The sequence below is a fragment of the Pan paniscus genome, chromosome 9, assembly GCF_029289425.2.
Source record: "Pan paniscus chromosome 9, NHGRI_mPanPan1-v2.0_pri, whole genome shotgun sequence".
NCBI lineage: Eukaryota > Metazoa > Chordata > Mammalia > Primates > Hominidae > Pan > Pan paniscus.
The window spans coordinates 125,347,389-125,360,900 of record NC_073258.2 but is presented as its reverse complement, the minus strand read 5'-3'; the positions used below and the strand labels follow the sequence as shown (position 1 = coordinate 125,360,900).

Genomic DNA, 13,512 nt, shown 5'->3' with positions numbered 1-13,512 from the left:
TTTGATTGTTTGCTTGTTCTTCCCATTTTGAGGTGGGAGTTAATTGGGAGTTGGAGAGAAGGTGGAGACAGAGAGTTTTTCACTGCCCTTGGCTGGAATGTGAGAAGAAGAGCAACAATAAGAAATAGGCCACTAGAGGCCGGATGCGATAGCTCATGCCTATAGTCCCAGCACTTCGGGAGACTGAGGTGGGTGGATCACGAGGTCAGGAGATCGAGACCATCCTGGCCAACATGGTGAAACCTCGTCTCTACTAAAATACCAAAAGAAAATTAGCTGAGCGTGGTGGTGCGCACCTGTAGTCCCAGCTACTTTGGAGGCTGAGGCAGAATTGCTTGAATCCGGGAGGCAGAGGTTGCAGTGAGCCAAGATCGCGCCACTGCACTCCAGCCTGGTGACAGAGTAAGACTCTGTCTCAAAAAAAAAAAAAAAAAAAAAAAAAAAAAAAAGAAATAGGCTACCAGAAATGCTAACCCTAGACATGAGAACATAAAGCCCTAGTCAATTTGCATGGCTCTCTTGTCAGTGTAACCCAGGGATGGGGTTTACTTCCTACCATTTAATTGATGGAGTGCCTGGCACACTAAGCACTCTAAGTAGCTGTATAATGAAGGAAGGAAATTAATCTTCCTAGGTGGTACGAGAAAAAATGCGAGGAAGCAGAGATTTGAATGCACTGAAAGTGAGAATTTACAGAAACCTGGGCCTGGCCTGGAATAGCTAATAGCAAGTGATTAGGGCCCAGAAGAGGGATGCAGAGCAACTTGTTCAGAAAGCTGATCTAGATCAGCAGAAAGGCAGCTGAATGGTAAACTCTTCGTGGTTAGTGGCTCAAGTTTATTATTTGGACTCCAGCTTATGGACTTCGTGGGTCAACACTGTTTCTAAAAACTCTTAACTGGACTTAATTGGCCTGTGGTGAGCTCCATTTCAACCAACCAGTCCTGAACGGATAAGCTAAGGACCAGCCAGTTCTTATGAAACATGGTGGCTTTTGCCTTTTTAATCCCACCCTTGCTTTTGGTCTAAGAAACAGTCTTCACAGGTGCTGCTGTCCTTTGTATATGCTTACATAGGAGTAAATCCTTATTTATTTTATTTTATTTTTGAGACAAAGTCTCGCTCTGTCACCCAGGCTGGAGTGCAGTGGCACAATCTTAGCTCACTGCAAGCTCCGCCTCCCGGGTTCACACCATACTCCTGCCTCAGCCTCCCGAGTAGCTGGGACTACAGGTGCCGCCACCATGCCCAGCTAATTTTTGTATTTTTAGTAGAGACAGGGTTTCACCTTGTCAGCCAGGATGGTCTCGATCTCTTGACCTCGTGATCCGCCTGCCTCGGCCTCCCAAAGAGCTGGGATTACAGGCGCAAGCCACTGCGCCCGGCCAATCCTTATTGTTTTAAATGAACTGTCTCTGAGTTGGTTTAACCATTAGTAACCTCTCTGGAGTGTATCAAGTTTTCCCTGCCTTGCCTGGAAGTTAACTCTTCTTAACACTTGTGTTATTGTCAGAGTTTACATGACTTTTTTTTTTTTTGAGATGGAGTTTTGTTCTTGTTGCCCAGGCTGGAATGCAATGGTGCAATCTCAGCTCACTGCAACCTCCACCTCCTGGGTTCAAGCGATTCTGCTGCCTCAGCCTCCCGAGTAGCTGGGATTATAGGCATATGCCATCACACCCTGCTAATTTTTGTATTTTTAGTAGAGACAGGGTTTCACCATGTTGGCCAGGCTGTTCTCAAACTCCTGACCTCAGGTGATCCACCTGCCTTGGCCTCCCAAAGTGCTGGGATTACAGACATGAGCCACTGTGCCTTGCCAGAGTTTACTTTTCTTTTATCAAGTAGGAAAGGAAAAAAAGCTAGAAACTAACATCTTGAGGACTAGCACAGAAGGAAGTTTTCTGAGGTCTTTGAGGAAGTTGGAAGGAGGTTTCTCTGGGAGGCAGTTCTTGGGAATAAGGCTTGGGTCTTGATGCCTAGTTCTCTCGATTCCTTAGGTCCTAGAGGGAGTGCATCCTCTGGCTGTAGCAGGATGGTATTGCTATGTTTGGCCTAAATAGTTTGGCATTATCGTTTTATTACTGGGTAGCAGAGTTTTTTAGAACCTCTGGTGAAGGTAGTTTTCTTCACCAGCCATGTTGCCTGGATTGAGGCTAAGTGTAAATACCCAGTTAATAGCAGTGAAGAGGAATAAATTGTATAGCAATAGAAGGCTAAGAAATAGTCCTTGGTTTTCTGGAGGTTGACCTCACCACCATAAGTAAATAACGTTGGTGGCAGAAGGACAGAGCTCCAGTAAGATGTGTCAGTGCAGGAAGCCTGGAAAGACCTTGGCAAGCCTGGAGTTGGGACAGATTGGAGTGTCTGCCTGCTCAGAAGTGTGAGCCATATGGAACACATCACACCTGTGCGACACAATCTGTCCTAGCTGCCCACTGTTTCCAAAACAGTGATTTTTCTGGTTTAGGTGAATTATACATTTAATACGTTGACGTGTGGCTACTGATGGTATAAAAGCAATACTGAACATTTGGTCTTAGATTTAATTAACCTCTTAGGGATGGGAGTAGCAAGCGCAGTTGCTTATGCTTTTAAGAGGAGCAAGCATGCACCCTTCCTCTGATGTCTTGGGGCTTTTGGACATTTTCCCCAGGACTCTGAGAAATCCTTTTTGAATTGAGTTTTTATTAGTCACCTGTTGTACATTAGGACATCTCATGCTTCTGCTTAGCTCTTGATGATTAGAAAGAACTTTGCAGTGGCTAGCACACAGTAGGCCCTTGGATAGTATTTTTAGAATTGTTATTTCCCATAGATTGGATGTAATCATTTTAGGATGCTCCATTTCCAGTTCTTATCATTCTTTCCCTTTGAATTTACATTGATCTGATGGGTATGAATTATAAATCAGTTCATATTCTTTGGCATAATGCCAAGAGTATTTATTTTAAAATGTTAATTTCTCTTTTTTTTTCTATTTTCCCTTGCTTGTTTTATCAACTTTGTTCATGTTGCTTGGTTCTCCTTGGCATAATTTTTGCCATTTTGAAGATATTTTTCTGAAGCTTCTAAGTATGTTGTTGGCAGGGGTGGTCTGGTGAGTGATGAGAGGTAGGAGGGTGATGGGGTGGTTCTAGGGAATATGCTATGAATTTCTGAAATAGGGTCTCAGACAGCTTCTCATCTCCCTAATTGAGTCCCAAAGCCTTAAGTCTTGTAAATAACTCTGTGAAAATAATTAATTGGGCAAATTGGAATATCTTTTTCACAGAGGGATTAATTTATATGCCTCCCACTACTTTTTGATGTGTTGGTTTCTCCACTCAACAGTTTGCTGTTAGGAAAACCCAGACCACTGGTAGTGTTAATCCTTGTTAGCAACAGAGGAGGAGAGGGGGAGTGAAGGCAAGGGTGATACTGTCAAGCCAGGGGAAGTTCCAGATTATCATTGATTTTCTATACCCTGTGGTCACATTTGATTGAGTAATTGCAAGTTAGTTTGGGGCACTATAAGATGAAATTAATGTTAATTTTGACAGCTGGATAGTATAATAAGAATTCCTCTTTTATGTTTTCTATTAAACTCTTGAATTTTAATCTGTGTGTATTTTTGTCTATCCTCATTTAGGATTATAACTGAGTAACTTACTTTTTTTGTAAATGCTTCAGTTAAAAGTAAGGAGGGATTGGTACAGATTAAGGATAAAAATGCTGCTGCTCGTGTTAGTTCTATCCTCTTATCTGAAATTTGGCCAATCTTCATAGCTTTGAATTCAGTTTATTACAGAGGCTGGGAATAGCCACAAATGAGTATAATTGGGCTTTGATTTCACTTTAATTGATTGATTAATTCCTTGGAGTCCGGTTACTATTTCAGCTCACTCTGATACCTGGATGGTGGTACTGGATCCTATGAAGCCTGGAGGACCTTTCGAAGTGATGGCACAACAGACTTTGGAGAAAATAAACTTCACCCTGAGAGTTCATGATGTCCTGTTTGGAGATGTCTGGCTCTGTAGTGGGCAGAGTAACATGCAGATGACTGTGTTACAGGTAATTTGCAGAGTCTCAGCAATAATACACAGTGTTGGTGATGAAGAAGGAAAAGAAGGAGGAATAAGGGGGCAACAAGGAGAAGCAGGGCTGTTTCTATTTAGTGAGTACCATGAGCTAAGATATGTTCTAAGTGCTTTGAATGAATTCATTAATTTGACTTAACAATCTGAAGAGATAAGCTACTGATTAAATTGGTAGTTATTGATTAGTGCTAATGTATTCTATATAGGTTAAGAACTTAGAAGGAGTATCGTTTTCTCTAGCACTTTCTCCAAAACTGAGTTTCTTCTCAAGTTGATTTTTATTTTCTTGCTTTTTTTTTTTTTTTTTCTTTTTTGAGACGGAGTTTCTGTCTTGTTGCCCAGGCTGGGGTGCAATGGTGCAGTCTCAGCTCACTGCAACCTCCACCTCCTGGGTTCAAGCGATTCTCCTGCCTCAGCCTCCCAAGTAGCTGGGATTACAGGCATCTGCCACTATGCCTGGCTAATTTTTGTATTTTTAGTACAGACGGGGTTTCGCCATGTTGGCCATGTTGGTCTCGAACTCCTGACCTCAGATGATGCACCCGCCTTGGCTTCCCAAAGTGCTGGGATTACAGGTCTGAGCTACTGAGCCCGGCCTGTTTTCTTGCCTTTTAATCATTCCTTTGAGAAATATTAAATTTGAGATGTAAACCTCTATAGAACTAGACCATTACCTCAATTCATCTCTTTTTGAAAAATTTATGAAATACAGTATGTTCGTATACTCTATGATTTATTGTTTTGCTTCTGTTTCTTAGTTTTTTCTATTTTTTTCTTTTTGTAGTCTTCTACTAAATAATGCTACTAAAATAATCTTACTCTGAACATATCTACTTCATTTCATCATTAGTTTTCTGATTTAGAATTTAAATTCTTGCATTGAAGTCTTCCTTATCAACATTTTATTTACTCTTACATTCTGTCTTATTTATATATACGGAAGCCCCCCCCACCACACCCTTTTTTTTTTTTTTAAAGAGATAAAGTCCTTCTCTGTCACCCAGGCTGAAGTGCAGTGGTATGATCGTAGCTCACTGCAGCCTAGAACTCCTGGGCTCAAGGGATCCTCCTGCCTCAGCCTCCTGGGTAGCTGGGATTGCAGGTGTGAGCCACCATATCCAGCTGATTTTTTATTTTTTATAGAGATAGGGTCTTGCTATGTTACCCATGCTGGGCTTTTTGAATTAAAATGTTTATTAAACTGAACTTTGGACTCTTTTAGCATAAGAGAGTAGAAGCAGAATCAAAGTTTTATTTCTTGATAGAAAGGATGGTTTTGTATAGAAGCAGAATTGCTGTTAACTCATTAAGGAAAACAGTATTTTTCTTAATGCTGTAATTGCAGTTCCCTGTTTGCACAGAAAGGCATGGACCAGATCTGTTTGTATCTATATAGTCGCTTTCTCAACAGCAGTCTATGCCAGGGGATTCCATCCCATTTTCTGTCAAGCTAAATCAGATTTTGATTGTTAAGAGTAAACATATTTTCTCTGCCTAGAATTTACCCCTGAGCATCTTCTGTATAAAGCTAGGTCTCTAAGCTCTGAGATATAGGGGAACAGAAAAAAATTCCATCTGAAACATCCAAGTGTTAATATTTATTTTTTATTTTTGTTTAAATCATGCACTTAGTTTGCAAGATAACATTTTAGATGCTGACAGTACCAAAAGCCAAGTTTCTAGTCTCTTAACAGTCTATGGAACCTTGTTTTTTGATTAAAAGAATGTTCTACATGGCTTTCCGTTTATTCCTTTTGCTCCTTTCCTCCTACAAACCCCCAACACACACACATACATCACACACACACACACACATACACACACGAGTCTTTCTCCTTCCCTCCTTCCATGTGACTTCTCTGAGGAGGTAAGAGTTCCACTATAACCTACCACTCTTCACATTCAAATCAAGGAAATGGCAGATTGTGTGCCCATCTTGTTGTTAGGGTAAAGTGGAATTTTAAAATTGAGTGTTATTTATAACGCTGAGTGAGATGTTTATAAATGGAGAAGAGTCTAAATGTTCATCTGTCGCCTCCTAAGTCAGGGTAGGTCTTAAGATTTGGATATTTCTAGTTATGCTCAGAAAAAGATGGCCAATATCCATCAGGAAACCCATTTTTCAATATCTCAGAACTCCCCACATTCCTACTTTACAAATAGAGAAATTAAGATCCAGAAGAGAAGGGCTGGTACCACATTCCAACAAAAGATTCACAGGACTTATGAGGCTGGCTTTTTTTTTTTTAATAGTTATCTCCTCAATTTTAGAACTGCTACCATAGTAGAAGGTAAAATAACTTAGAGAATTTCCAAATTCTTTTAAGTAAATAAAGTTTCTGTCCTTCTGTGTGTGTGTGTGCACAGACACACACTCACACGCATGCTTTGCTCCCCTATGCAGACCCCATGCCAAGATTCTCTGAGGAAATAGATTCTTGACGTGTCTTCATTAATTCAAGAATGTGGTATAAAGGTTACAAAATGAACACCAGTGAGCAGCTGCTTTGATGGTGAACGGTCCAGTCCCTAGAGAGGCAGCGGTGCTCTCTCCCAGCCTCTGTGGTGTTAATGACTTCAAATACCTTGGTATTCATTTACATCCTCATTTAAATACTTGGTAGAAAAATAATTACACTGCAGTGTTTGATGAGATGAAATCTGATCTCAGCAGATGGAGTAAGGTTTCCCCTTTCATCAGCAGGGAAACCAAGTGTCATTTAAATGAAAATCTTCCTGCAATCTCTTTATTCCTAAGTTTGCTGCCCATATCCCTGAGGAAATGCTTTCATCAAAAAGGCCTAGTTATTGGGAAAGGATACCAATTTCTGAAGTAATTGTCATTATGTTGTCAGGTACAGAAGGAATGGTCCCCACCCCCATTTTTGCTGACACTCTCTGTGGCTTTCAAGTTTGGGCTTGAAATTACACACAAATGTGAATTTGAAAATGGAGGTTTTCCAGTCAATGTTTTGGATCCACTTCCGTGTGCTGGTATCAATATAGGAGAATGCCAACCATTCTGACTCTATTGGCCTCACAGTACTCTACAGTGTTAGCAACGGGTCTAAAAGACAAGTAGCATGTTCTCTCATACTGCCTCCCAAGCTGGCGTCTCACTGTGATGAAGCACTTGAGTTCCCAGTCAGTGCGGAAGCTAGTGTGGGTGGAGAGAATGAAAGCAGTTTCATCCACTGTTTCCATGGAAGCAACATAGGATCCTGAGTGCTTAGTGCAGAACTGAATTCCAAAGGAGGCGGCTTTTTACAGGTACTTGCTGCTGAAAAATAATTTCCCTGCCAGATACACTGTGAGTGCATTAGCCTGTTCTTACTCCTTCGTGTTTACTTTACATTAACCTGCCAGGTATGATCCTGAAGAAACAGGTCTGGATTTCCTGTGGAATTTTCTTGAGACCATGTGTAACCTGTCCTGAGAATGGGAAGACCAGTCAGTAATCCTGACAGCCTAGAGCTGCCACCACCAAGGGAGCATTTCAGGTTGTGGCTCCCACTGTGACCAAAAGAGCTATCTCATTTCCATCTGGCCATCTTATTGGGCACAGCCGGCTCAGTGGCAAGTCCAGAGAGATTCAAGGGGCAGCATCTTTCAGTGAAATGCACCATGGGGCACCTGGCTGCTTCAGAGTTTCTCTTACGCTGTGGCTGGAGGGCCAGCTGTATTCTCTGCGGTGGGTGGGTGGGGGTGGAAAGCGAGCCAGCTGCACACTCTGTGACCAGCGGCCAATGGAACGTACCCGGCCTCCTGTGCCTCTCACTGCTGTGGCAGCCCCGACTCAGCTGGAGCGCCTGCTCCCTGAGGCAAGCGGTAACTGGGCTTCCTGATGCTCCCGTTGGCCCTTTGTTTTGGGAGAAGCTGGGCCAGTCCAGGGGGATAGAAAGGACTCAAGAAGAAACACACAAATAAAAAAACAAAACAAAATATTTCTGATATATTTGTTTTAAAATAAAAAAATAACTAAAAAGTCAGGATGAGAGGAAATAGCACTTGTGCATAAGTTCATAGAGGAATGATGCTTTACTGGACTAACAAAGAAGGAACTGAGTGTAGCACACACATTCTTTTCCAGAAAACCCTAAGCCACTCCTCTCATACTCCTGACAATTGATGAGGTTTAATACAGTGATTTGGGAAAACATGATTTATCTTTGGATGGACCCTCTTCTTTAATTCCTTGGGACTGTTCTGAGCTGTTACCCTGAACACCACCTTTCCAGTCTCCATGCCTCTCTTGCTTTTCTTTGGTGATTTACCAAGACCAAGATGAGGATACTGTCAGACTGCGGTATCCACCAGTTCCACATGTGCAGATTCAACCAGCCATGGAAAGAAAATATTTGAAAAATAAAAATTAAAAGTGGCAATACAACAATAAATAATACACATTGAATAAACAATACATACGGGTTGAGTATCCCTTTTCTGAAGTTGCTTGAGATTGGAAGTGTTTCAGATTTTGGAATTTTTTTGGATTTTGCAATATTTGCATAGACATAATGAGATATCTTGGGGACGGGACCTGAGTCTAAACCTGAAATTCATTTATGTTTCCTATATACCTTATGCACATAGCCTGAAGGTAATTTTGTATAATATTTTTAAATAATTTTGTGCATGAAACAAAATTTGTCTGAAGTATTTATGTGTGGAATTTTCCACTTATTGACATCATGTTGGCACACCAAAAATTTTGGATTTGGGGGCATTTTGGATTTTGGATTTTCAGATTAGGGTTGCTTAACATATATAATAAATATTTACATAGCATTTACATTGCATTAGGTATAAGTAATATAGAGATACAGGAGGATGTTTGTAGGCTATAAACAAATATGCCATTTTGTATAAGGGACTTGAACATCTTCAGATTTTGATGTGCTGGGGCTTGGTGTGGGGGGGTGTGGTTCCTGGAACCAATGCCCTGTGGACATGAAGGATAACTGTATATGCATTTTGAGACTTATTCCAGTATGTTTCAGTACTTCAACTATGTTTCAGTAGTTCAACAGTCATGTCTGAGCTGTGTTTCTTTTAAGCATGCTTCTCTTGTGTGGTATGGATTAGACAAATCTACCTCCCCACGGCCTTTTTGGTTCCACATAATATCCTAAGCACCATTTTAAAAAGAAGTTAATTGGCTGGGTGTGGTGGCTCACACCTGTAATCCCAGCACTTTGGGAGGCCAAGGCAGGCGGATCACGAGGTCTGGAGATTGAGAACATCCGGGCTAACACGGTGAAACCCCATCTCTACTAAAAATATAAAAAATTAGCTGGGCATGGTGGTGGGCGCCTGTAGTCCCAGCTACTCGGGAGGCTGAGGCAGGAGAACCCGGGAGGCGGAGCTTGCAGTGAGTTGAGATTGGCCACTACGCTCCAGCCTGGGCGACAGAGCAAGACTGTCTCACAAAAAAAAAAAAAAAAAAAAAAAAAAAAAAAGAAGAAGTTAATTGGTCTGGTTTTGTGTTATGAGATACTTTTTCAGAGTAGAAATATTTCAGTTTCAAGGTATCAGAGTGTTGTAAGTGCTGGGCAATATTCTTTAGCCTCAGCTACTTCACGGCTCCTCTTGTCTAACATAGACCTGCTCCTTAAGATCACAGATTTCATTATATTTCTACCCTCTTTGGGAACATGATTCATCCTGGTCTCTTTTGGTAAAAGTGGATCAAGGTGATTCAGTTCAGCCCATTGGTTTTGGTTATTAATTTGATCTCAGTATATTGAAAGCTCAGGAGCTCAGAGGATTGATGTTTACTAAGAGGTGTCAGGCTAGTTCACCACCTGCTAGGTTAAATGACGTGTCAATTTCTTTTCCAGATATTTAATGCTACAAGGGAGTTGTCTAACACTGCGGCATATCAGTCTGTCCGCATCCTCTCCGTCTCTCCCATTCAAGCAGAGCAGGAGCTGGAGGACCTTGTTGCCGTTGACTTGCAGTGGTCTAAGCCCACCTCAGGTATGTGACGGCTTGAACGTGCTGTCTCTTATATAATGGGTTAGCGCCCTAAGTGGAATCTGTAAGACTGAATTTGGTTCTTATGTGTCTATTTATTATTACTTATGCCTTTTATTCCTTTCTTATTGACTCTTCATCCTTCCTGATGGTGACTATTTCAGGTTTCTTCCCAAGACTACCAACAAATCTTCCCTCTTGCTGTGGGGAAATGAGTCTTCCTTCAACATCTTCAGTGAAAATATCAAGGCCCTTCGGCATGGGCTCCGCCAGCATCTCTCGCCGATGCCTTCACTCCAAATCCTCTCCTCTTTCTTCCCTTGTTTCTGTGTCTGTAGACAACTGGTCTCTTTTCAGGGCTAACTCTGATTTGGGTTCTCCTTTCTCCAGAGCCTTCTTTAATCCCTTAGGCACTGTGGTTTTCCCCTCAGTCCATTCAGCATGAGCTCTCCATTTCTTTTTTTTCTTTTTTTTTTTTTTGAGACGGAGTCTCAGTCTGTCACTCAGGCTGGAATGCAGTGGTGTGATCTTGGCTCACCTGCAACCTCCGCCTCCTGGGTTCAAATGATTCCTCTGCCTCAGCCTCCTGAGTAGCTGGGACTACAGGCAGCAGCCACCACGCTCAGCTAATTTTTGTATTTTTAGTAGAGATGGGGTTTCACCATATTGGCCAGGCTGGTCTCGAACTCCTGACCTCATGATCCGCCCACCTCGGCCTCCCAAAGTGCTGGGATTACAGGCGTGAGCCACTGCACCCGGCCACTCTCCATTTCATGACTGCTTTGTGTCAGGATCTGTGCCAGGCCCCAGGGATACGGCAGTGACCAAACGGACACACAGTCCCTGCTCTCTGAGCTTAGCCTTTCTTTTATTCTCACAAAATAAAACAAAACAAAACAACAGTAAACATCGCAAACACCGTTCTCAGATGCTTCATCTTTCTCCTTTGCTTTGTTAAACCTTTCTAGAACGTCTTCGGTTTTCATTCTTTTCACTGCCTTTCCCTGTGTTCACTCTTCAGCCCTTTGTCACCTGGCTTCTGCTTCCACCTCAACAATTTGTTCACCTTGATGTTACTATCATTCTTCTAATGATAAACCTAGAGACCTTTGCCGCATTCGGCACTGCGGACCACCCCCTTTAGAAACTGCATGTCCCTCCTTGCTTGCCTGGTACTTTCTTTTCCTACTTCTCCTCTGTCTTCTCTGTCCCTTTTTCTTTGCTTCTTCATTCCCTTCCCTCAGAGGTGGTCCCTGTGTTCCCCCTGGACTTTTTCTTTTTCTCCTGTGCACGCTTTCCTTGGTGCTCAGATGCTCCTACATTTATAAGTAGTAATTCACTTAACAAATAGTTGAGTGCCTACTATGTGCTCGACACTGTTCTAAGTGCTGGGGATATTGTAGTGAGTAAAACAGGCAAGAATACCTGACCTCATGGAGCTTACAGTCTAGTGTAAGGGAATACTGAAAGTGAATCATAAAATAAGCAAATTATAGACAAAGTATCTGATGCTATCCAGTCTTACACTATCTGAACTCTCCCTATAAAAGAGCTCAGGAACTGAATGGATTCAGGTAAATTTTTGGATGAATCCTTTGCTCTATGAACTCTTACTACATGGTATCCAAAACTCAGGACTCAATCAAATTTGGGTAATGTATTATGCCTTGTTATCTGAACTTGTTCTCACTTTGTGAAATCAGAAACTGAATGAATAAATGTGGATATCACAGGATAGGTTAATGGGTGACATGTGCTAATGAGACAAAAACAAATAAATATATCAGGGAAGGGAGGCAATAGGAAGTGTTCGTGCTGGGATGGGGAAAGGCGACATTTCAGAAGCAGCCTGAAAGAGGCGAGGCAATTCAGATACCTAGGAAGGGCACAGAGGATCCATCTCTCCCACGTTGAGAATCTCTCCTGCCTGCTGTGCTCTTCCCCCACTTTCTTTTTTTTTTTTGACCGAGTCTCACTCTGTTACCCAGGCTAGAGTGCAGTGATGTGATCTTGGCTCACTGCAACCTCCACCTCCCAGGTTCAAGTGATTCTTCTGCCTCAGCCTCCCGAGTAGCCGGGATTACAGATGTGCCCCACCACGCCCAGCTAATATTTGTATTTTAGTAGAGACGGGGTTTCACTATGTTGGCCAGGCTGGTCTGGGACTCCTGGCCTCAAGTGATCCATGATCTGCCTGCCTCACACTCCCAAAGTGCTGGCATTACAGGCGTGAGCCACCGCGCCTGGTCTCCTGCCTCTTCTGTCATCACATCACTGCTGCTGGGAAAGGTTTTCTGATTTTAAGGACTCTTGTAATTAGATTGGACGCACCTAGATGAGCCAGGACACTCTCTCCATCTCAAGGTCCCTAACCTTAATCACGTCTACAAAGTGCCTTTCGCCATGCGAGGTAACACAGCCACAGGTTCCAGGGATGAGTGTGTGGACGTCTTTGGGGTCTGTTATTTTGCCTACACCCCACATTCTCATTCTCAAGCATTTTCAAGTGGGTTTCCATTTTCTTTACTCCAAGATGTGGCTCTAACCTCCCCTCCAGTCTTATCTTCCACTGTTCTCTTTTATAATCTCTGCTCCAGCCAAATACTCTCAGAATATTTCCTATTCTGTGTGCCTTTTCACGTATTTTTTCTTCTGCCTTGAGTGCCAGCTCTGTCTGTTAAACTCCTGTTGCTGGTTTAAGGCTTCCCCAGCTCTCTTCTTCCCTCCTGTTTACCACTCCCCTCTACCTACTGTCAGTGAAACCACAGCCACCCTCAATCAGTCAGCAAACACTGACTCTCCATCATGTCCTGGATGCTGGGGATACAGACGTGAATCAGGTGAAGTCTCTGCTAATAGTGTAGTGAGCTAAGGGAAACACTGAACAGATGGTTACTGCAAGGTCTAGTGATGGAGCGATGCACAGAGTGTTGTGGAAGCATGGTGTGGGGCGGGGAGTTCAGTGTTTATTAGGCCTTTTAGGATCTGCCTCTCATTTGATATTCTTTCTTTGTGTTAAAACTCCTTAATACTTGTTTGTACTTACCATCTTTTGCCATATATTTTATTCAACTAGATACTTGTCTTATTCTTTTTTTTTTTTTTTTTTTTTTGAGACAGAGTCTTGCTCTGTCACCCAGGCTGGAGTGCAGTGGCACGATCTTGGCTCACTGCAACCTCCGCCTCCCAGGTTCAAGCGATTCTCCTGCCTCAGCCTCCTAGGCAGCTGGGATTAAAGGTGTGCGCCACCACACCCAGCTAATTTTTTTGTATTTTTAGTAGAGTTGGGGTTTCACCACGTTGGTCAGGCTGGTCTCGAACTCCTGACCTCATGATCTGCCTGCTTCAGCCTCCCAAAGTGCTGGGATTACAGGCATGAGCCACCATGCCCAGCCCTACTTGCCTTATTCTATCAACTATAAGACCTATGAAGAGAGGTTCCATGTGTCTCTCT

General features: G+C 42.6%; 1 protein-coding gene across 3 annotated transcripts in view; it reads left to right on the top strand.

Annotated features, from left to right (window-relative positions):
• SIAE (sialic acid acetylesterase) overlaps positions 1 to 13,512 on the top strand; it is a 39,619-nt gene that overhangs the window by 10,705 nt on the left and 15,402 nt on the right. For all 3 annotated transcript variants that reach the window (XM_034933942.2, XM_003819935.4, XM_055095023.2), the window contains 2 exons: positions 3,881 to 4,056; positions 9,923 to 10,061. In XM_034933942.2, the coding sequence (XP_034789833.1) occupies positions 3,881 to 4,056; positions 9,923 to 10,061 (315 nt within the window). The remainder of the gene's footprint in view (positions 1 to 3,880; positions 4,057 to 9,922; positions 10,062 to 13,512) is intronic.